A 24,665-nucleotide genomic window follows, 5' to 3' on the forward strand; every position below is an offset into this window, starting at 1 on the left:
ATGCAGTAAATATGAAGACTGCAATATGAAAATAAATAACTGCTAATTCCTTACCTCTCCTCTTCATGTCCACAAAATAAAACAATTTGCACAAAGCACACAAACTCTTTTACTAAGATGATACTTCAGTGAGGCAGCACCTAAATGGGACATTCCAGAAAAAAGCCTCTTTATTAAAACAAGAAATGGAGCATTTAACCTTACATTTATTCAGAGATGCAGCTCCTCAATCATTTATGAAAACTCTTTCATAAGATTTAGAAGAGGGGAAAAGGAAACAATGAAATGACTTATTTTTAATCTGGGGTTTAAAGACTTTTTCTCCTTCCAAAAAAAAAGTCCCACACACAAAGAAATTCAATGCAAACCTCTGTTTCTGTATCATGAAAGCCCCTTCAAGCACCAGGGTAATCAATTTCTCAGAGCTTGTGTGGTCTACAGCAAAAGCCAAAGAAGGTATTTAAGTTTATACAGCCTTCAGCATTTTGATGGCTTGCTTTTGAAATACGACATGTTTAAATTTTATATCTTTTTACAGTTAGTTACGTCTTAAGAAAATGGTTGCTGCTGTCAGTAGAAAAAATAGAAAAAAAGGAGAACAAATGAATTGCAACCTGTTTTTGAGCTGTTTTCCCATTCTAAAATCATAGTAGTTCAAAGTTTCACGAAGAAAACTATTACAATTGTAATTACAGCTCCCTTCATTATATTATACCCAGTCTTCTTTTAGTACCAAACACTCCGGCTCATTGTAACAAAGAAAAAACGTTAAATAGGAGTGGTGCTGCAATGCCAAACACCACCAGATAGGCACCCACACAAATTTACAGGAACTGTAAGGGAAATACTTTGTCAGATGTGAGAGAACTCTACCTTTTCTTGAGCAGGAAGTCAAAGGCAAACCATAAATCACTTCAGGATGGGGAAAGGAGTCTTTGTCCTTATGGTAACCCCAACTTCGCACCATGAAAGAAGACCATCTTGAGACAAGATTTTACAGCTGGGATTTAACTCACAGGGTGGAAAAAGTGTGAGATAGAGCACTCTTGTAGGTAGGAGCAAACTTCTCCAACAGACTTCTCGATCTTTCATCAGTACATTTTGGATCCAATTCACTTACCATGTGGGAACAGCAAATGGGGAACAAACTGTGAATTCAAATAACTGTAAACTCAGCAAGATGTGGAAATAAAACACAGATGGTGCACTTCAGATTAAGGGTCAGCATTTCAGCGTCGCTTTCCACTTTTACATTGTGATAGGTGATGTATAACAACCACCACCTCCTCCTCGAGACAGTGCTCTAATTAAACCTTGACTCACTAGGAAAACAAGGAGGCAAGTGATACCTCCACAGAAGCCTCCCTGCCAGTCAAGAGGAGCTAAGGTTACTTTGTTAAGCTGCGGCTCATGGTTTTGCCGCTTGAGGATTAACTTTGGGAGAGGAAGTTGTCTCCTCTGGACAGACAGAGCTGAAAAAAGTTTCTACAGCTTTTTGGGCTCCCAGGCGCAGTGCAGCAGGGCTGCTTTGCCTGGCAGGGCTGCGCCCAGCACCCGTCACAGCCCCTGCCACAGCAACCCCTGGTCCTCTCTTCACCATCTACATTTCCAGCAAGACTGTGCACAGGCTGCTCTGAAACCCATTTGCAAAAGCCAAGAATGCAACCACTGCTTACCAGCGCTACCCTGTACCAGTCCTTATAAAGTACCCAGTACTAAAACACCCCTGGAGCTTTCACCATGGTTGCCTGAACACTGGGTTCATTTGATTCTCTAAAACCAATTTTGTCCTAAATCTTGGGAATGGAATTCAGGATGACTTTATTCTTGCTGTGAAGTGTTAATTGCATGCCCAGGGCCCTCCAGGAAAGGGTCTGCTTGTAAGCACAAGTTCAAAGAAAAAATAAAGGAGTAAGTACAGATTAGATGACAGAAGAACTATAAATCTAAAGGAGCTTGAAACGCCAGACAGAGAGGAGCAGTAGCAATTGTAAGGTGACTATTACCTTCAAAATATGCTGGAGGTTGTTTATCAGATTAGAGTTAATGAGGGAGAAATCTAATAGTACTATAATATTAAATTTACCATTTTAATGGTATCATCAATGTTCTATAATGTGGGCAATTTACAGAATGTCTGTCAATGTGATTCTCCAGTGTGGTTACTTACACAGGAGCAGCACTATCACATCTCATCCGCTGTTCTCTCCTAGAAAACACTGGGTGTTTTGCAGAGAATTGCAAAAAAAAAAAAAAAAAGAAAAAAAAGAAAAAAAAGGAAGGCTAAGTGAGATAGCAAAATACATATTTCAAATTATGTGAATGCAAAAATGGGAAAGATATTTATGAACATAATGGGATGTTTACATTCCTGAAAGAACTAGGTCCAGCTCTGCCCCACCGTTGAGTCCAGCCTTCCTACTTCTGCACTGTCATTTAGTGTCCTGCTGGGTTTTCCTCAACTATCTTGCACATCTTGTAATGCTTGCTGCTTTTCTCAAAGCCTTACATACCTGGATTCAGAGAGTTAAAAATAACCTCTCTATTCAAGGACATTTTCAGCTCTCATGTATTAGGCTCCTCTGAACAAAACAAAACATCGAAAAACCCACACCCTAGGAAAACCAAAAGTGAAAAATGGCAGCAAGGACTCAGAAACTAACAGGTATATGAAGAGTCAAAATACTCAGCTTCAAGTTTTTGATTACTAATTCAAGACTTGTGAACAGTGAGAGACGGTAATTCTGCGTTTATAAATATCCATATCCTTATGTATTCAAGGAAGTGCTTGCTAAAAGCAGCAGCTTCTTAATTTGGAGTTCCTCCTGCCTCTGTCACCTGCCCCAGCCCCTCAGTTCTGAGGTTCACCAGTTAAAATCCCTAATACAACAAAGGTTACCTGCACATTTGTAGCATATGACCATCTCCTTTTTTGGTAGAAAAAGAATCCACACTGTAGCGGTAGTATTTGAATTGCCATGATGGTCTGCACTAAAAATGAAATATTATCAATTTATCTAATAAGCAATACTGCTTCTTCCTACAGACCTCCTTTTACCAACATCAACATTTTTTGACTGTTTTTCCCCCAGTAAACAAAGTGTTAAACCTGCAGTTTAAAGTAAAATAGCAGGTAGTGAATGAATGATGAAGTATGAAATGTAATTCAATGGCAGATGATGCTTCCAAGGGTCTTTGATGTTTTTCTCCATCTTCAGCTCCAAAAAGACCCTGCAAGTAGAACTGTTAGATCACTATCATCTGATTACTCTGTGATATACGTCTCATTTTAAAGATACATTAGCCTTTCAAAGAGCCATTTATTAAACATTTCCATTTAAATAATAATTTTCACAATCCTCAGTGAAACAGATGTATTCCCTCTTAAATCACTAATTAAGAGCACCCTGGGACATTACAAAGCTCTTTAAAAGGAATTCAGGGAACTAGTGTCCCCCTTAAACAAATCTGTTCTGGCAATGACCCAGGAATCTTGACTTCATAACTCAAAGCTCTAATTATTCAAGAGGACATTATAAAAAAAGGATACATCTAGACCATTATGACTAATAGGAAAGATTTATTTCTCCTTCAACAGAGGCAGAACTAGAAATATTTGTTCTATATTTTTCTCCCTTCTTATTCACTGGGGTGGGGGGGAGGAAAATCAATGAAGATTAATTTACAGAGTTATTCCTATTAAAGGTATTGGGTATGACTCTCCCCAACGAAAAACAGCTAGCAGAATCTAAACAGCTTTGTAAATGATTACACGGCTAATCTCCTCTCTGCTGAAATAAAGAGAGAAAGGATTTAGAGGACAGCATGCTTTATGTGAAGAAGCATGCTAATGTTAAAAAAAAAGACAATTGTTTGAAGATGAAATGTAGCAAGTCCACATCCCCATCAAACCCTCAGGAGCTTGCATCTGCCATTGCCTTCCTGGGCTCAGAGACTGTCACAGCTGCAATATATGTGACTGGGAATCACACAAGTGTTTCCTCCTCTGAAACATCACCGTTTTTGCTGCCGCTAAATTGCAGGTACCGCACTGGACCACAGTAACATCATATAAACAGGATTTTCAGGTGTCCTCTTTTAAGTACTGACAACTTTGATGAAAGAAGCACAGGACTTTTGTAGCTGTGAAGCCACCATTCAATCACAACATACCTAATCAGAGTGATGGGTGCTTTCTAGAGGGAGTTAGTCACGAAATACCAAATATGAATCCAAAACACAAATGTGAGTGGAAAAACAAGTTAAAGAATAGCTACACATCTAATTTTTCCTCATTTAAAACTGTTCTTTTTGCCTGGAACACTCATTCTCTTGGCTTGTAACATAATCAATACACTGTAAACCTTGAACAGATATATGGTGGTAGTTGAAAAGAAATCATGCCACGTCGATGAAATCAAAAGCTGGGACACTGCAGATATCACAAAAGATGTAATCAGGACCCTGGGACATCATATGAAAAACTATGGCAGGACAGAGCCAGTTTTGAAGTAAATAATGTGGGGTAATTAATCTCCATCCCTTCAACCTCCAAACATCAGGACCTGCTCTCAGCTCTGATTTACTCTCTGCTTTCCCAGAGACTCATAACCTTATAAACCTTTACATTTTAAAACATATGCACAGACATTGCTTGCACTACCCAAATACCCACTTGCAGATGCTTTGCTGTAGTACAAAGCAACTGCACTGGAGAAAAAAAAAATATGCAAAATTAAGTACACTGGGGACTAACAAAGAAAACAAAGAAAACTAGCCACGTAATCTCTTCCCACACTTCTTACCCAAATCTCCTTTGGCAAATGGCATGGGAGAGCCTATAAGGCTGAGCTCCTCTGCTTTGTACTGTTCTCTGATGCCTCATGCAATTTCAACTGGGTGTACAGTGAAACACAAAAAAGCTATTCCTCACAAATGGGTAAGCAGATGGAGCAATATTTGCTACCATAAGTGCTTTTATTTCCAAATGTAAAAAAACTCCAACCACAAACACCGAAACAAAAAAAAAAAAAAACAAACTCAATAGTTCCACTGGCACAAAATGCACTATTGATCTGAAAGGACAGAGCAGATGGAAAAAACGTCTGAAGTCTCCTAAATTAAACAGAAATGACTGTCTATAGAAAGGAGCTAAATTACAGAAATATTGGCCCTGTTGCTCAAAACAGGGCACTTTTCTCTCTTAAAAGTGAAAACACATCTGGTTCACTAATACGTGAAGTAATTATATCCCTGAAAACTGCAGGGGACTCTGCTACAATTCTGCACTCTCTGGAACACAGCAACAGGGATTTTGTAAACCCACTGGCTGTAGGCAGGATACAGTCTCTGCTGAAAATACAGGAAAAAGTAAGTGTGTGTACATTAGCTAGCACAGAAAATACGCCTCATATTCTTCTGAGCTAGATTAACTCACAAGCACTGGTACTTGAGAAAAATTAGCTTTACATACCGCTGGTACCTGTATGTTGCATCCTAGTGGTAAGAACAGGATTTTAAAAATATTTTAAACTTTTTCCTGACATAAATCTTGTGAAACAATTAAGTAGTTGTTGTGTGTTACAAAAAAGATCAGTCTGTTCTTCATCACCTTATCAGTGTGGGCCTTCAAATGAATATTTCATGGACACTGCAACTTTTTCTCATTACAAAAGCAGAATTACACCTCTAGGAAGAGAACTGAAACAAAAGGTACTTGGATAATAAATACGGCTGCAAGTCTGGAAAGCTTTTGAGAATTCAAAGAACATTTGTGTACATAAACTGATGATTTATTGCCTGTGAAGAAAAATAATGTGCACTGTCAGTGATTCTGTTTATCCTTAATAAAAATTAGTAACTAAAAATAACTTAGAAATTATGACTCAAATATCCCCACATGTAAAAACACATGCATTTGTAACATAAAGGCCTTTCTGCTCCACTTCAACAATTTTTCCCAGCATACTGACACACTATTATACTCAGTATTCTAAAGAAAAGAACCTTCTGTAAGCTGGTTTGCATATCCCTTCTATCAATTCATTCTGGAGTTCAGAAATACTTATGGGGAGCCCAGTGCCACCGGACTTTAAAAGCTATCCTGGGAAATCACTGAAGTCTGGGGGGCTCTGACAGCCGTTTCACCAGACCCCAGCCCATTTAGCCTCTAGTCCTCCGTTAGCTGCAGCTGATGATGGTTACGGCTGTAGCAGCTTACCCAACTCCTGGAGCAACTAAACTGCCCTTTGGTCATTCAATTATCAATGAAAACATTAAATCCAGACAATAAGGTTCAATGTGCTCTTCTACATCCACTTATTAAAGTTTGTCCTATACATACTGTGAAGTTTCCTTGTTCAGTATTATTGGTTTTCCTTAGAAAGGGGACTTTTCCTTTGTACCAGCAGATCACTTGGAAATTCTCAGATTTCCCACTGACATGTGAGAGAGCTCAGGCCCGCCAGGTGCCTGGGTGTCGCTGCCTTTGTCTAAGCCTCCTTACAGATCACTTGACACTTACGCTATTGATTTTTATCCATTTCTTTCCATGTTGCTGCACACTCCCCTGTAAGACGAACCACAACAGTTAGAGCTACTGTTCTGTAATTGAAGACAGAGAAACAGATCAAACTCTGGGAAGGTGAGAGAACAGAAAGCAGAAATGAAAGCGGTAAATCTCTAAGGTTAAAATCTCCAGCCAATTAATCCCAGGGCATGTTCTTGTTTTGGAAAAGTGAATCAGTTGTTGAATGGTGACCTCCTGAGGTTTTAAACACCAATTTTGGGAAGAAGAGGGGAAAAAAAAATATTGCCACATAGTGTCTAGGCTGACATCTAAGACTTAACTCCAGGCTAGCCATTACCTTGTCCCCATTTCATTCACCATCAAAAAAGACGTTGCATTTTCTGGAGTTTTGCTTCTGAAGACTACAGCCTGGCAAAGAAAGGAATCGCACAGTACTGAAATAAGATAAATGTCGAATATACATGAATAAGGAGGGGACCACTGATCTGTTATTTCAGTCATGCCTGCACCAGGTACACTGTTTTGGTAAGTAAAGGCACAATGCCAGAGCCACCATAGCTGAGCCTCTGCATGTCACACAGGACTGAAACAAGTGGAGAATCAAGTAAATGTGCCCAGAGGAAAAGAAAAAAACATGCTCTGATAAGCTTTTATGGAAATAATATAATCTCCCTGATTCTTCTCGATACACTTTGAAAAGAAAACTGCTGTCAGGTTATTGAGAATAAGCAACTAGGACAAATGGCCAGTTCTGCTTGTTTATTTTAAACAGATGCCCTCTACTATCATTTCAAAATGAGGAAGATAATCCTGTCTGTTCAGCCTTCCATGAACAGTGGTTTAGACACGCTGATGCACTATAATCTTAAAGTAGGTTGCTATCGTATATCTTTCCCAATTAACACTATTGCAGAGATATTCCAAGGTAAGGCTACTTGGAAACACCTATTTAATGGATATATTCTTACATGTACTTCCAACTAATCACATTTTCCACTAAGTAAACCTTCCTTTTTGGGGGAGTTCTGCTCCTAGAAACACTCTCTGCAACCTAAAACCTGGATGTCAGCACACTCTACATCACAGACTCTCAGCATCCCCCCAGATGGGGTGTACTGCAAGTCACATTGAGTTCTGTTAGCACAGGTGGACTCAGACATGACGCAAGGTGCCCCGACAAGATGCCTCACGTGGTTGGTAAACCTGCCCTTTTGCTCTTAAGCATTTAGGCTGTCAAAATTGAGCTGAAATGAATCAAATCCACACTAGAAATAAGCTGTGGGCAAAGGCTCTGCATCAGTCAAAGCACTTCTGGTACAGTCTTGGGCAATCAGTAATCATCAAATTGTTGCCAATTCACAGTCTACTCCAAGCTCAATGGAGCCATTAACTAGCCCACAAATAGAGCATTATTTCTGGTGATCTTCATTAGGCACATCAGAAAACAGGAAAAATGTGATGTTTCAAAACAAAACAAGGCAAAGGGGACAGCTAGAGACTGGACCAACATCTTGCTAATCTGGATGATATATTTGAGGGTTTTCTCTAGTTCTGACAGTGGATCCTACATACTAGGAATGCCAACAGTTACTTATCTGAACATGTAAAGAGAATAACTTTGCTCAAGTTTAAGGTGCTGATTTTTCTTAAGCCGAAGACAAAAATACTCCAGAAAAGAGTCTCTGCCCCAGCATGTGACGTTAACAGTGAAATGAGAGCATCAGGAAGAAAGCAAAGGAAATAATAGACAGTCTGTTCAGCTGAAATAAAAGCTAGTTCAGTGACTGAACTACACTACCTCTTTCAAAGACTTGTACGTTGCAAATGCATGGCTCCATAAGTGCTTACACACCATCCAAATATATAAATAAGGTGTCCTGCCTCTTCCTTACTCTGGCTCGGTCCTAGATTACAATGCTGAAGTTGTAAATTCCAGAGGAGAATGTTTTGGGTCTGTAAATAAACCTGTGGGTTTGGTGTGATAGAAACAGCAGAGCTCTCACAACAGTATGACAACCAAACTTGGAGGCCACCTGGAAGCTTGTCACAACTGTTGTTTACTACACATACGTGCAAAAAAAAAAAAAAATCAGCTCAGTGGGGAACAGGGAGCTGAGGGTACAAAGCCTGAGAGGAAGCATGCTGGAGGGGCAGAGGGCACTGAGAAGCAGGGGAAAACTTCAACTTTCAAAAATAACCATGCAGTTCATCTACTTATTTCGATAACATTTCACTTTTGGGTCCATTTCAAGACCTGATTTCTTTATGACAGCTCTCTCGTTCAGAGATGAAGTCCTCTAGTCTCAGAAAATCATCATCGTGTCACCCATTTAGGCAACACTCGTATCCCTCTTGGGAGCTGACATCATCCCACTCTTTTTACCCTCAATTGTTCATAAGAAAAAGCAAACAACCATCTCTCCTAAAGTAAAAATCTAAGTGATGCTTAAGCAATGTGTTATTGTCATACAAAATAACAAGGTCAAGACAAACTTTCTGTATCTTCTTTCCCCTCTGCTTGACCTCTAGCTTCTACAAAAGCTATAGTCACGTCTTCTCTCAGTTCTGAAGCCAGCTAAGCACACAACTGGCACGCAGCTCTATGGGAAGCAGAAGCCCTCTGGGTTTTCTCACCGCCTGTACCAAACTAGTCAGAGCTGACCACGTGGGATACTTACTAGAATTTCTGGGGGAGAACTGGTTAACATCATCTTTCTCCATTTTGCATTTCCTAATTATCACTTCATTTAGCCCTTATATTAGTACAACAAAAAGCAGCTGTCAGGCCAAGCATGCTCAGTCCAAGTGACCTTGTGTTCTTGTTCATGTTTACCACATAATCAGCAGGGAATTCCATTTTCAAAATACAAGACTTCATAATCCATTAGCACTAGAGATTGGTCCAGGGCTCTGGATTTACTGGTCACGTGTACCAAGGAATAAAAATATAAGTGTACAGCTAGATTAATCTCCAGACCTGTAAAGCATCCCAACCCACCGTGTATGCAGCAGTCTCATTAAATCCACATATGAATATTAGCATAATTCTTAAAAGCTACCGCTAATACCATCCCCACAGTACATGAAGAAAAAATTAAACGCTACCTGCTTTACAACTCAAAGTATGGAGGCACACAATAACTAACTCCACTCCTCAGATTTTCCGTTTGTTTCATAAATGGAGCATAAGCACTGATCTTATTAATACATCAACAAAGCGTATTTCCCCCAACTATTTCTAAAAGGCAGGAATCACTTTTACTGCTCTTAATTTTAAATCAAAAGTCTTTAGTGAGTCCAAGTAGTTTAGCTCACCATCAAGTTCAATAAATCAGAGAAAAGAATCAATGTAAAGCATTTCAAAATGCAACCTTGGTAACGCACAAAATGCTTCCACAGAACTTACGCTCATTTGCTTTATTTGCTGCTTTAGAAATTGGAATATAACACATTGGCAGAAGGACATTAGCATCACGACACTGCATCTCCTGAGCCTCACATTGCACGTGCTCTCTGAGAAGGCACTTTTCACAGTATGCTTTAAAAACCTGCAGCTTGGCAAGTTAGATGATTGAAAACTAATCGTATTTCACGTTGACAAAATGGCAAATGGAAGTGTTCAACAGAAAATAATAATCCATATTTATTCTTTATGTCTATGCACAGCACTTTAAGTGTAATTTGGTCCATGCTTTCCACTGATAAAATGAAAATAAACCTAATGGTGATATACAGTCTCTGCCATTTGAAGAATCAACATTTGTCAGTGTTACCACACAATTTTAGCTGTGGTCCTACACAGTTCTCCTGCATGCAACACTTAGACTGAAAATGGCTATTACTCTACGTGCCATTATGTGGTATTTGTTGGCAAATACAGATTTTTGAGTGGCAACATCATTATTCAGTATTTATGTAAGTCTACTACGATAAACAAGCTGTGATTCATGATGACATACAAAACTTCAAAATATTTTGCTGTTTATCTCAATATCCTATAACTAAGATGTTTACTAATTCTTATCCAAACCTGATCTGAAAGGCATACAATTATTTCCACAGCTCAAAGTTAAGGAGAAAAACCTTTTCTTTACAATATCCTCTCTCAGCAGCTGGAGAATGCCAAACAGAGGTCCAATGAAGTAGGATCATTCTCCACTCTTTGTACATCTGCCCAAAATGCCAAGGACTATCTCATTTTGAGTAAAGATTCTGAACTTCTATAGATTACCACCCTCCAAACTTCTCAGGTTTCCTCCTGGTGTTTTTTTTGAGTGAAAACGAGCATTTCTTTCTCAGCTTCGCTAACTTTTGCCACTTATCTTCTACTTGAATCGAGGATGACCTTCCAACAGTGGCAGTTTTCTGCTACAATGGCACTCAGCCATGAAATGCTGTTCAATTTCACAAGTTAAATAAGCATCAGAAATAAAGCTCTCCCAAGGAAATAAAAATAAAAGCAGGGGTTTTTATTCATAGGTTTAAAACCAATAAAGGAACATTCACCATAATGTTGTTAATGAAGACAATTTCTAAGGGAAGCATTCACTTCACGGCTGGTTTTTTAGGTTTTTTTTTCTCCAAAGTAAGCATCACAGGCTTGCATCAAACCATCAACTGTTCAATAAATGTACTCAAAAAAGCAGAGTTCAGGGATGAACTGTTTTCCTTTTCAACCCTACCTGAACCCTACCCGCTGTCACACATAGGAGTCTGCCCCCAAGCTGAAAGATGAGTCTCCCCCTGGAGCCGGACACACCACCATGTGAAAGCTCCTCAAAAGAAAATATGAAATTCTACCACATGTAATCCACTGGGTTGATGTTTTGCTACTTACAAGGCACAGCATGGCGATAAAGGTTATCTCTAATAGTCTGCTGCAGGTCGTGATCCGGCGATCCTTTCTGAAACCTCTGGTTGAGATAATGTCTCAGGTCTTTGTTCAGTCTGCTTCCTGCAATGAAAAAAAAAGCATTTATTTATTTCTAAATGCACACAATTAACATTTCCAATTCAGGCAAATGTTAGACTTCCATTCAAAGTCCCCTAAATTATGGCACGCTGACTTTACGAGCAGAGGCTTATCTTCCTCTACAAATGGCTAATTACCAAAAATAACTCGCTGTAAACAAGAGGTCTCTCTTGTCTCGTAATGCATCTTTCTTCCTGTGGTGTTAAACAGATCATCATTCCCTTTTATCACTTATTTGTCTGAGCAAATGGAGAAAGACAGATGATGTGAAGAAAAAGAAAAATAATAAAGGTAGAGTATTGCTTTTGCAATGCATTGGAGGGTGAGCTGGGCAGACAGACAGAAGGCAAAGGCTGCTCCCGGTGGAGGTACTACTATAGCCAAGCATGGCACCAAACCAGACAAGTGCTGCACTTTGCACTGGTATCTACACTCCAGCACACAGCAGGAGTTACAAAAGAATTGATTGAAGGAGTTAAGAGCACCAAAAGCCCTCAAAAACAACAGAATAATACCCAACCCTTTTCACTTAACTCTATTTATTTACCCATTCTGTTTTGAACACTTCCAGAAGTGGGTGAGAATAAAGATAAATCAGTTGAAAACAAAACAAAACCAAACACATAAACAAAAAGAAAAGAAAACACAATGAAAAAGAAAGAGTTGTTAACGACTAATGCTAGTTGCTGAACACCAACATGTTCTCGTAGGAGAACATATGAACTGGAGTAACTTAACGAAGTCTTTTCCCAGAAATTAATTGTTTCCAAGTCTGCAACAACATTGACATTAATTTGACTGAAAAACAAAAACAACCCCACGAGAACATACAGAGAACAGGATAGAAACTCTTCTGTTCTAATAAGAAAAGAAAAAAAAAAAAACCACTGGAAAAGCTTCAGAGAAACGCAACTAGGATGATCAAAGTGTGGAGCAACTGCCATGCAAGGACCAAGGGAGCAGGTTGGGATGCTGCACCTGGTGTGGACATCGGTCTCCAACATGCCCAGAGGGCAGGCAGGGACTGGCTGCTCCCTGCTCTCTAACACAAGGACTAGGAGACACCAATGAAAACGAGCAGGAGATCGGTTCAAACCCACACAACAGTGGCTGTAGCAGATCTTGCTGGAGAGCACTGTGGGTGCAAGAAGCTTATTGAGGAGTTTCAAGGGGAGATGGGAAAAGCGCTTGGAAGACGGACCCGTTGCAAGTTGCAAAAGACTGTAGGAAATCCCTTGAGCTGAAAATGAATTGATAGTGGCTGGAAGACATGGAAGATGATGTGGGGGCATGTTAAATATCTTGCTTTTCTCCTCTCCTTTGCTAGGCATCTTATTTATGGCCACAGTTGGAGCCAGAATGCTGGGCTACACCAACCTTGGGCTGAACCACGACAGCTGTTTCTACAGGCTTTTATAATTTGCATTATGATTTTTTGGATTGTGAATATGTAATGTACAGATCGTCTCAATACTTGTTGACACTGAACATAGCATCACAGTTGCAGATTCCTGGCTGGAGCCTGTAGGAATCACTGCAGAGCAAATCAAGAGTAATAATACTGCAATGGAGTGCAGTTGGACAGCGGGTCTGGGAGGCAGAAGCGGTACCAGATGAATGGGAAAAAGAGTGCAGAGCATGAAACGAACACGGGCAGGAACAGCCTATCTGCCTAATGCAGTCCTGCAACATTTTAACAGAAATGTTGGTTTAAAACCAAAACTAAAGAAAAAAAGCCCTGTACTCTGAAATACTAAGTCAAATTCTAAAAAATAAATAGGTGATTCGTATTTAGGCTCTCCAGAGAGCTTTTTTTAAAAAAAATTTAATTTCTTATTGAAGAAAGGAAGGTGTAGGCAGTAAGACCAGCTATTAAAAGAAGGAATTTTTTTAAAGACCAGGATGCTCATTACAGAAATGGCTCAAACAACAAAACCAAATTGAAGGCAGACAAAACTGGTTCAGCACACTTTCCTGAGTTAACACAGCAACACCCTTCACTCCAAAAGCAGATTATCAACCCGTTTTCTAACAAATGGTCTCAGTTATTACAGTATCAAAATGGTTTCCCACCTAGGAGGCACTTAGATGGCTTGGTACACCTGTGGGCCACAGTTTTCCAATGTCAGAGCTGACGTTACAAACTCCTGATGTTTGATTTCATACCACATTATTTTACTCCACAGGGGGAGACTAGGCGCACACACACCACCCCCCCCACACACAACAACAACAAAAATCAGCATCTGCTAAAATAATAAAGCATTTCTTTATCTTTTAACTTAACAGTCCATATTTTCTTTGCACAAGAGATAGTAAGACAAGGTGGTTTCTCATAGCAAAAAGAACAAATATGACAAACAGGTTGGAGACGACGCAAGGGCTTATTCCTGTGAAGAAATTAATGCACTTAACTGCATGTATCCTATAACATAGACTTTCTCCTGAAATATTGTGTGATTCGTGATGAAATAATTCATATCCAATAATGTCTAGAGGTGAAAAAGCTCTGCTGAGCTAGGGTCTGTTTGACCACAGAAAATATGCAATTTATTGATGATATTTGCTTTTAGTTTCCCTCTGTGCCCATTCCATCTAGCATCTCAGTCTATTACAACCCCCACTGGAAAGTTTGGTTATTTGGTTTATGCAGTAGCTGGGATTTCCCAGCTGAGTCACTGATGCACTAGCCAAGATGGCAGTTGCAAAAATAAGGGCTATAGCAATACTTCCACTCACATGATTGTCCACTCAGGGAGCTCACAGTGGTGCTCATTTCTACTATGTTTTAAATAGGGACTAAAAAAAGGAAAGAGGAGGGAAAAAAAACCCACAACCAAATAATGCTTGCTAAGCCACATTTTTGTTGCTAAATTCCAGAAAATTCTTGATGGAAATAAAGGCTTCTTGCAACCCTGATGATCTCAGCTCAGCAGTCACCAAGAACACAGCTGTGGGCAAAAGCAGGCTTAACCCCAGGCAACACACTCAAGAGCATGGAAGAAGAAAATATGCTAACCCCATGCAGAAAGCCACCAAAAGGATCCATCCTGCAACATGTTGGATTCTTTGCCATTTGAAACATTTCACTCTATTCCGATTATCTTTTCCAAAAATTTCCTCAGATTTGAGAGGTCACCTGCTTGATAATGGCATTTTTTAGCAGATTCTAGTGCTAGACACAAATTTATAAACTTTGATAAATTCTTTTTGAACCTGAAATGTATGCACCCACAATTCCTAAGAATCTGAAATGTATGCCAGTGACATTTGAGCAACCTCCTGTGTGCAAATAGTAGCAGTGAAATTAATTCTGATCCTCAGGGGCACCCCTTGTTTGTGAATGCTCCCTCTGAAAACACTTCTCACCCTCTGACAGAACATCAACTGCCACCAGGCTGGGTGGAAGGGCAGGTGCTCAGAACCACCTGATTTTAGGCAAAAGTCCTCCCTTTGTAAAGTCTAATTCCATGTATAAGTTGTGCTCAAGAAAATACCTGGCACCACTTTCTGCAAAGATGGGCTGTGTTAACTAGAAATATACTACTACCCTTCAAAATACTCCTTTTCTCAAGGAGATTGGGTCTTACATTGACTCTTTTGAGATCCTTTCTTTTCTTCTCTGCTAAAAGCACGTAGACAGATCCTACAGTAGTGACAATAGAGGAGGAATAAAAGATGCAACCCAGAAACAGTAGTTTCCAAAACAAGGGATACTAGATCCTAAGAGCCAGTGCTCAGCTTTTCCTTCCTGCTGGCCAGGATGTGTTGGAAATGCATTTATTTGCACACAGAAAAATCACCCTGTTATTTCTGTAATCAAAGTAATCAAATTTAGGCTGATGTATCTAGCTTTAGAAAATCCGACACACATGGAGGGGAAAAAAAAAAAAAGTAAAAAGAAATTCCTCCCTACTAAACTCACCAAAATTCGTGTTTTAAGGTTTCAGAAGTAAAACATGTTCAAAGACTGGTTTTTGTTGTTGCCACAGTTTCCTTCCTTTTTCTTCCCCGCTGAAAAAAACCAATACCTTTACGTGAACATACAGTCAGAGAACCAACTTTCCACTGCTTCTCTCCCCACAGTACTACTCCAAATCTGAGATATTTCTTATTATCTGAATCCCTCTTTATCTTTGAATGGAACAAAGGGCAACTCACTGAATGGCTGTTTTTTTCAATTATTCTTGATTATTATACTGCATCTTAGAGTATGTCAATAGTCCTCCCAAATCATTACATCATAACAACAATATTTTAGCAGCAAAAACAAACCCCAAGGGGGAAACAAGACATCTCTCATAGAAAAAAAAAATACTGACATACAGTTGTCTGAGAAACAATAAACTGTGCTTGTCAATTTTGCGTAGATAAATATGTAACCTAGATGTTTTTGTGATTAATGAAAAATATTGACTATTTCTAAACACACTGCTTTCAAACCCACACATTTATCCTCCAACAGTTACCTAATATTAAAGTCACTAGAGAAACTATGTTTTCAATTATGCTCTGACACTTATTGCTACAATTTCCAGTTTCTACAGGGAAGAAACCTGCATACCAGATCATCTATTGCTGTCTACACTGCATAAGAACATCCATCTCTTCAAGAGCAGTACCACCAGCGAGGCGCAGTGCAGATCTGGGGGGCTGAAAGCCTCTTGCCTTATTGACATATGGGCTTCCAATAAGGAAAGCAGACTGCATAAATGACCAAGCAAAATCTGGATTTTTTCAAGAAAAAGCTGAGCATGAATATCGGAGGGCTGACAGCACCTTCCTGCCAGCACCTTCCTGCCAGCTGGTAGATAAGTCTATGCCAGAAAATATATTCTGAAGATATATTTTATACTCATGTTTTATGCATTTGGAAACTATCATTTTATATTTTATGTTTATATTAATTACTGCAGCTGTTTTGTCCCATGTACATTTTGAGATGGTCATAGATAATCCTGACAAATAGCTATACCCTGGCAGAGCCTATAGCTGCTTGTGGGAAGAGGGGTCAGGGTCAGGCCCAGGACACAACAGTTTCTGATCTATATTACACTCATATACTAGTAAATATTTTTGCTTTATCCTTCTTTGGGAAGGCTAACAATTGCTACATTCACAGTGACTGATCACATCTGAACTGGAAAAATCCATTTTCCATTGCTTAACTGCAGCAGAATCCCCCTTCTCTTGTCAGGATCTCCATTTAAAGGCGTCTTTAGCAGAGAGATGCTCTGTGGGCAGACAAAGACCATTTCAAAACAACAGGGCCATGAAGCAATGAAAGGTTAAAGGCCTTGCTAAAGGGATAAAAGTGCAATAGAGTCATCTGGATTAAGACTCTCTCTCACTGCCCTGATGTCTACATTGAGAGGGAAGGATTCAATTTTTTTTAAAGACACAAAGATTGCACATGTTGGATTTGCTGTATAAACCCCCGATTATAACATGCTGTCTTTCATCTAAAGGTCTCTATCTGAAGGTATTTAACAAACATTAGTAAGTTATCATGGTTGGACGGGTTTTATTTCTGTGCTACAAAACGAACTGCAGAAAAGGAGGGGGGAAAAAAAACCCACAACCAACCAACCAACCACAAAACACACAACAAACAAAAACACAGAACCCCCCTGACTTGTTTAGAGGCACGAGCAGAGCACCTGCAGCTCACATTTGCTAAAGTGGCAAGTGGACTTGCATTCTCAGTTGCCTGGCATTACAGGCTGGGTGACCAGTCATCCTGCCTTCTCCAAGGCTGCTACTCTACCCAGCAGAGAGGCTCAACACAAAGTCATCTATAATTAGAGCTAAAATAGCTCCCCTTAATTATAATGTATTAACTTAAGCTGGTTAGAAACCCATCATCTCCCTTAAAAAAACCCAAAACCAAACCTAGGTTGTTTGTTGGTTTGTTTTTGGTTTTGTTTTTTTTTTAAGAAATGTTAAAATATTAAATAAAGTAACTAAAGACAATTTCTCAACCTGTTGTTAAAAACTTAATAAAAAGTGGGGTGCAGACAGGGCTCCTGGGAAACAGAAGCCACTTCTTAAAACTTTTCCATAATAGCACTTGGCACAACAGTAGTGCCAGGGCATCACCGCTGTGTCTTGCTAATGCTTGCAATGGGTTCTCCTCAAGTTCTCACATAACGGTGGCCCTGATACTTGCACATATATTTTTTTAATGTCTGAAGAGATTCATATTCTATTTCTGGATCAATTAATATAATAGTTTTCATGGCAAGGTCCAGTAGACAGCAGCCCATCTTAGAAGACAAAATGAAGGCTGAGTGGATTTTTATCATTTAACAAGACCATGCTGGTAACCACATCATCATCAAATATTCCTAATCCCAGCAGTTGTTACACAAACGATAATAGTTTGTGCTATATCATTTGATTCTGTCCCATCCTTGTCTTCCAGCTGCTGTCCAAAAGTGATTATAAATAATGGGGCTATAAAAGCCATTCAATAATTAGAAGATTCATTGGCCATATGCCAGCAGTGACAAAAGCGAGTGATTTATGTAAGATGAGTCTGTCACATCTGCCAGATCACAGTTTCATTACGCCTGTGGCTTTAAGGTCACAGTTTAACACTGTTACAACAGCCATTTGTCATGGGGGTGCTGGGGAGAAGAGGTGAAATACATCATGGTTTTGTTTGCTTTCTTGTTTTAACTACTGAGTAAATAAGTAAATAAAGTCCAGTACCTACATTTGTTATTCCATGCCTCTCATGAGGTCAAAGACACAAGAACATATAGTAAGACAGAAAACATTCATCATGGTTGGCCAGAGTTCAATAAGATTACAAAGCAAAACCATGCAGTTTAAAAGCCCTAAGTATTCATGTGGCTTCTTAAATTCAATATAATCTAAGTGTGTTCTATCTTCCAGCCACCCATGAAATGAAGGCACCTTGTAAACGCATAACATGTTGGTAAATTAATTGCTACCACATTTTACTAACACAAGTAAACTTAAAAACCTTTTATGGCTCAGTGTGCTAAAAAGATATTTAAACATTGTCATGGGAATTCAGCTTAACAATTAACATGGCTCAGCAGACACCCAATTTGATTCCAATTCTATTTTCTCCTCTTTTTTCCTCTATTAAAAACAAACAAACAACAGCAATGAACTTTTTTACTGCTGGGTAAAAACCAGTCCCATAAGTCCAGATGTTTGGATGTTCCCCATAAATGCTTCAATAGCCTCATCTGTTATTGTCAATGATTGCTTCCATACCAGTTTGGACAGTCTCTGTTGACAAAAACTACTGGTCTGAGAGTATAAACTCTATCTTTGTTTGAAATGCTATATCCAGTTCCAATCAGTATATTACTTTAATTCACACCAGTCTGCAATAGCTGGACTACAGATAGATGAACTGCTCAGATCAGAGCCTAGATGTTTCCAGTATTCTAACAAATCCATACCACAACCAAAGCAAAATGACTGCCCATCCTTTACAGACCTTCCTGAAGTAAAACGTAAAATACTTTCCAATTTTTATGCTTTAAAACCTACTCCGAACAACAAAGCCACATCCATTGCAATATCCTTCCAGTGGAAGGAAATTATGATAAGCTGGAGGGTTATGCTATAAAGAATTGCACAAAGTTACAGGATGAACTACCTACACAGCAATAAAACTCAACTTTGATGGAGCATGGTTAAGACTTCAGCAGCAGCCTAGCTGCTGAATCAGCAGAGAGCACTTCAGTGCAGCTACTAATTCCTGTCTGGAGAATGAATAACACTTGTTACTTTATTACTAACAGAACTTCTTAAAATATTATTTTAGGTGTAAGCTGTGAATCTGAAGGAGAGGTATTCACTCAAAACTTTCAGGTCGTGTACAGAATCAGGAGCAGGCAAGAGCTTTCTTGGCACAGTACCTTTTGGTATCGCTCTCAATCTGCATGGGTGAATGAACCAGCACTGAAGTGGTAACTCAGCATTTGCTGCTACAGAATTGCACTTAACAGATCATAAATCCCAAGTGAAGCTATTCTGTGAGCACCTAACCTAATCTACTGTATTCGCAGGGTGCTCCACCTTATTTTCTGTGCATTAATAGTCATTCATATTTTTACTGTAAATTTAAACAAATAGTCTTTCAGCTGAGAAATGCCAAAAAAAATCCAAAGAGCTCAAGCCTGGAGGTTGGAAAGAAAAAATATTATCATTTATACTTGAAAATTTTCAACACTTGTGACAAATACCCTTCTGTTGCTCTCTGCTGCATCCAGACCAGCAATACCAACAAACAAAGCAGAAAGCCCAGCCTTTTTGCCCCTTTGGCCTCTTGACAATTCTGGTGCCCTCAAGTTTCATCCTTGAATTCTTCTCAAAGCTCCTATAGAAGAAACGTTCCTTCAGCCTCCAACATCTATGCAGCTCAGCACAACTGTGACCTGGGAGAGCGGGAGGCCACTCAGCCATGATGGCATCCCAGCAAAAGGAGCATGGCCTGTCACGGAAAAGTGTCTGCCAGAAAGCTGTTGATTACTGTCATGTCCTAAACAAAGTTTGACAGCAGAATGTTCTATAGGTCTGGCTAATACTAACAATGCTCTCAAAGAAGAAGAGAAAAATGGAGAAACTAAGCTTCGCATTATTGCAGGCAAATACACCCTGAAGTCTTAAGCCACTACAATATTAAAACGCTTGCCAATTCAAGTTCTTTTTTTGTGGGGATTCAAAGTTCAGTCATCCCAGAGCCACTGAATGAATGACGGTAGAAATCAAATCTTTTTACTTCAAGAATAAATTATTTTATTATTTTCTTCCATAAAATACTAATGTTTGAGTTTGGGTTTTTTTATGATCATAGTTTATCACTACACCTACAGTCCAGGATCCCTTCTGTGTCTGAACAGGTCAAGCACCCACAGCGTTGATGGGCGACACAAATTGCTAGGGCTTGTTGAAGCTGTGCCCACATGAAGGAAAAAGCTGTTTCTGTTGATCTTTGCCACAGCTTTGCTGCAGGCTGAAGCAGGTTTCCATGCAGAGGGGTCCCACCTTAAAGTAAAGGCATGAGTAAGAACACGAGGACATTTTCTGCTCCTCTGTTCTTAAAACATGTGATATCTTTTACTGGAGCCTATAGCACCGTATCACTGAATAAAGGATGACATTTCTCCAGAGGAAGTGGCAACTGTACCTGCCCTAGGAAACTGTAGAAGGAGGGAAAATCCAACACATGTGAAACAAAAATACAGGTAACTGAAAACATGCAGCTCAAGCCACAAGAATATATGATGAATAGAAGAGGGAAAAGAAAGGTCAGCAGTATTAACGACTGTTGGCCATAGATACCTCTAAAACACATTTGAACTGGTCAGGCACGGAGCTTCAGAAACATGGCTTTACTGCATCCATATGGGTGCTGGCAGATGTCGAGCCAGACATGGTGTTTCTTGCCTACAGCATAGTTAATCATAAACCCAACTAATTAAAAGCTGGAGATTAACCACTACTACTCTGCTACTGACTCATAAGAGTCCTCTTTTCTTCCCTCACATTATTTTCAAGAAATGCTACAAACTCCCTGCTTTTGCATTAGCTTTTTTTTTTCCTCTCTCTTTTTTTTCCTTTTTTTGCTTTGAATAATCCACAGACACACAACAAGGAGGGATCCCACACTCTCAGGTGGTCTCTGTGAATGACAGTAGAGAGCAAGGTGAGCCGAAGTGCAAGAAGGGACCTGCTAGGATCACAAATGCAGAATATTTTCCTACTATAATGAAAAATCTCTAAGATAAACCGTAACACTGATAAATAGCCACGCATACTATAAGGTTTTAACAAGAAAGCTCAGGCGGGTAGGCGTGCAAAGAACAAAGTAATACAACATCCTCTAGACTTGTCTTCAATGAAATCTGGATTGGCAACATGCTAAATACTGTAGTCTGTTCTGAGGCCAGATCAGCGCTGAACTAGAGGCGTAAGTTAACTGCTGATCATCAAGCTGTAACATTAAAGTCATGTCCATAAATGCTTCCTCTTTGTGGTGACCTTAAACCAAGTGCCCAGAGCAAAGCCTCAGCTCTGCAGAACTTTACAGAAAGCCAGAGCCAGAGGTGAACTTAGGGAAGCAAAGACATTCCTCCAAGGCACACAAAGACGCTGCTGTGCTGGGGCTTTTTGCACTGCATTTTCCAGCAAGGAAGAGCGACGACAAGTATGAAGCAGTCATTAGTGGCAAGAATCGTTGATGTTGCCACGTAGGCTTTAAAAAAAAAAAAGTAAGCAAAGAAGAAAAATCCTCCTACACATCCGAAGTGAATGCAGAATGAAATCATTGTAAGAGAGTGGCATGAGATGCAGCCTCTTTCCATGAACAGCTCTAAAAGATTCAGGCTGAGTGGCTCACGCCCCATCTGCACTAAGCCTTCCCATCAATGAACACAGACCGGGCTACGTGAGCAACTCAATCTTCCAGTAGAACTTCATCGGGAAAGCACAGTCTGCATGGGAGCCACATAACAGCATTTATCACTGACAACTACTCTGTACAACTGAGTTGCATGAAGCAACCTGGATAAAGGAGCGTTGTTTTGTTTCCTTTACTCCGACTCAAAGCTGCCAGCAAACCTTTCCTTTTCTGGGATGCAAGAGGGCTTATACGGCAGGCAGCAGATGCAGGGCAGGAGGCAAAGAAGAAAGTCTAGATAGAATAGTAAGAACAGGGAAATCAAGATGAAAAGCACTTGTAGTCTTTCACTCAAAGGCAATGACCCGTTTCTGGAAATTAGATGCATCTCTCTGTATGTCTCCTGAAAGGAGTTACCATATGTTCTAAAAGTAGGATATAATATTTGAGCTGTAAAAGCCAAATCAGCTTGAGAAACAGACGGCATTACAATGCTTTAGCAGAACAAGCCCCACACAACAATATGCCAACAAACTCATTTTCTAGCATGGCACTAGGAAAATATTTGCAAAATCTGAAACCCATTCCCTAAATACAGCATTTGATTCTTCCAGAAAAATGGGAAAAACTGACATATATGCTAGCATTAGGGAATTTTGAGTAGCTACTCATATTCTTTGATTATTTTTTTTTTTGCTTGCTGTTCTCTGTAATTTAAGCACCGGTAGTGTTTTTTTGAAACCTGACCTCAAACTCCTTCAGCAGTCAAGCTAAGTCCTTGTTCTTCCTTGATTGCCGGAGGGACAAATTCCCATTGCCCAGCCAGGTCACCTCTGAATACTAATCACAGCATTGGAGTTTTTCACGCTGCCCTCACTGGCTCCCGGGCATATGTCAATATTAACGGCCTGATTTCCAGAGGTACCGAATACATAAAATCTAACGCTAAGAACCTGTGATGGTGGGGCCATAAACGCACACTAAATGCAGGCATTAGCAGAACTCTAGAATTTTGATGATGATTTTTTATTATTTTTTTCTCACAAGTATCTCTTTCAGAAAATGTTGGCTTTTTTGGAAGAAACCAGCTAAAAACCATAATGTGCCTTTTCAAAGCTCTGTCCAAAGCACAAGCCAACTGACAGCCCATTTTCCAGTTTGGCTGGATGATGCACACTCAGGTGCACCAGGGTGTCACAACAGAAAAGAAAAAAATTCTCTCCAATATAATAATTTACTGAGGTGTACAGGTTAATTTTCCAACTTGCTGTAACAATTTTCCAGAAACAAGATCTGCCAAGAAACAAAACCAGAAATAAGACTTGCAGTGGTCTCACTATAGCAAATAAAGGTCCTGTTCCTACTACGTTATTTTCAAAGAGCACACAATGAAGCTTAACCTGAGATGGACCTGCTTTTTTTTTTTTTTCCTTCTTTTTAAATATATAATTACACATTTGTGGACATACAGAAGAGACACCAAACCTCTAACATAGTATATAAAGGAAGAACACAGGCAACAACGCTTTTGTGATTTAGAAAGCTAGGCTCTCAAAGCTGAAAATAATTATGAGCTAAATCTGTGGGGGGAAAAGCATTTAAATAGAAAAATGTGTATAACAGTTGGGAGCTGCTGAAGCACACTTTACAAGAGGCACAAGAAGCCACAAAAATTGAGTAAGAGGGTCACACTGGTTAAAAAACCATCCCCGCTTATAGGGAAAATGACTGCAGCTTTTTTTTAATTTCATGTTGTAGACAAAAGGAAAACAAGATCTAAGAAACTGGACTAGCTCTGGTTAATTATTCAAACTGCAAATATTTTTGTTTTATTTTTAGTCTACCATTGGAAGTATTTTCTGATGGTTGGAGGATATTCTTCATCCCTGGAAAATGTTACATCAAGACTGAATGTTTTTCTTGAAAAAAACATGTGCAACTAAAGAGAAATTGATTCAAACTAGTTCTATAAGGTCTTGAGCTATTACTTGGAAATCTAATTTAAAAAGACAATGCTGAACAGGTAGGTAAAGGGCTCAGAAGAATGGGAGATCCAACAGCAATTTAGAAGAGTTCAGAGCAAAACGATGCAATGAGCTAAATCTTTTCAATTGCTCAGTTGACCAAGAAGCTATGCAAGTTCAGAGAACCTCACTTGTAAAAGGAAAGCACTAATGTGCCAGTTCTGTTGTAAAAGCAATTCAATATACAGCATTATGGGCCTCCCTTTTGTGCAGGAAATGAAAATGAAATTCTAAAATAAGATTTTGAAGCACTGGCAGAATAAATGAGTTGGCCAGAGCAAGCAAGAAGTATGGCAGGCCAGTTTGTTAAGAGTATTAATAAAGTGCTACCACATCTTACTGGCAAAATTCTATTGCCAGCTAAAGTAAAATGAATGAGGGCAACGTTGCTGTAGCTGTACCACATACAGTCACATAAAACAAAAACTGATTCTTGGGACTGTCTCTTCCACGGAGAGCAACCCTTCTCTTCTTTCACTGCCACGTCAAAGGCCAGTCAATGACAGCAGCTAAAATATCAAAAAATTCACATTCAAAACCAAAACCCCAATGAACTTGGATAGCTTTTGTCTCCAATGTAAATTTAATACCTCATATAAAGCAAGTTTGGCAATAAAAAAATAAATAATGTACATGAAAAAGCTTACTAGGCCCTGTAACAAATATCTTTTTTGCCTTGGTCACAAGGTCTAGTTTTCCTAATGTGTTTAGGAGTGCCTGTATCATGTTTCTGTCACCCTAACTTCTCCCTCC

At 39.4% G+C, this 24,665-nt stretch overlaps 1 protein-coding gene across 12 annotated transcripts in view; it reads right to left on the minus strand.

Moving 5' to 3' along the window:
• The window catches only part of MAGI1 (membrane associated guanylate kinase, WW and PDZ domain containing 1), a 361,197-nt gene that overhangs the window by 163,406 nt on the left and 173,126 nt on the right, over window positions 1–24,665 (minus strand). For all 12 annotated transcript variants that reach the window (XM_080382824.1, XM_080382819.1, XM_080382821.1 and 9 more), the window contains exon 2: window positions 11,367–11,483. In XM_080382824.1, the coding sequence (XP_080238950.1) occupies window positions 11,367–11,483 (117 nt within the window). The remainder of the gene's footprint in view (window positions 1–11,366; window positions 11,484–24,665) is intronic.

This window comes from Falco punctatus, assembly GCF_963210335.1.
Source record: "Falco punctatus genome assembly, chromosome: 4".
Classification (NCBI taxonomy): Eukaryota; Metazoa; Chordata; class Aves; order Falconiformes; family Falconidae; genus Falco; species Falco punctatus.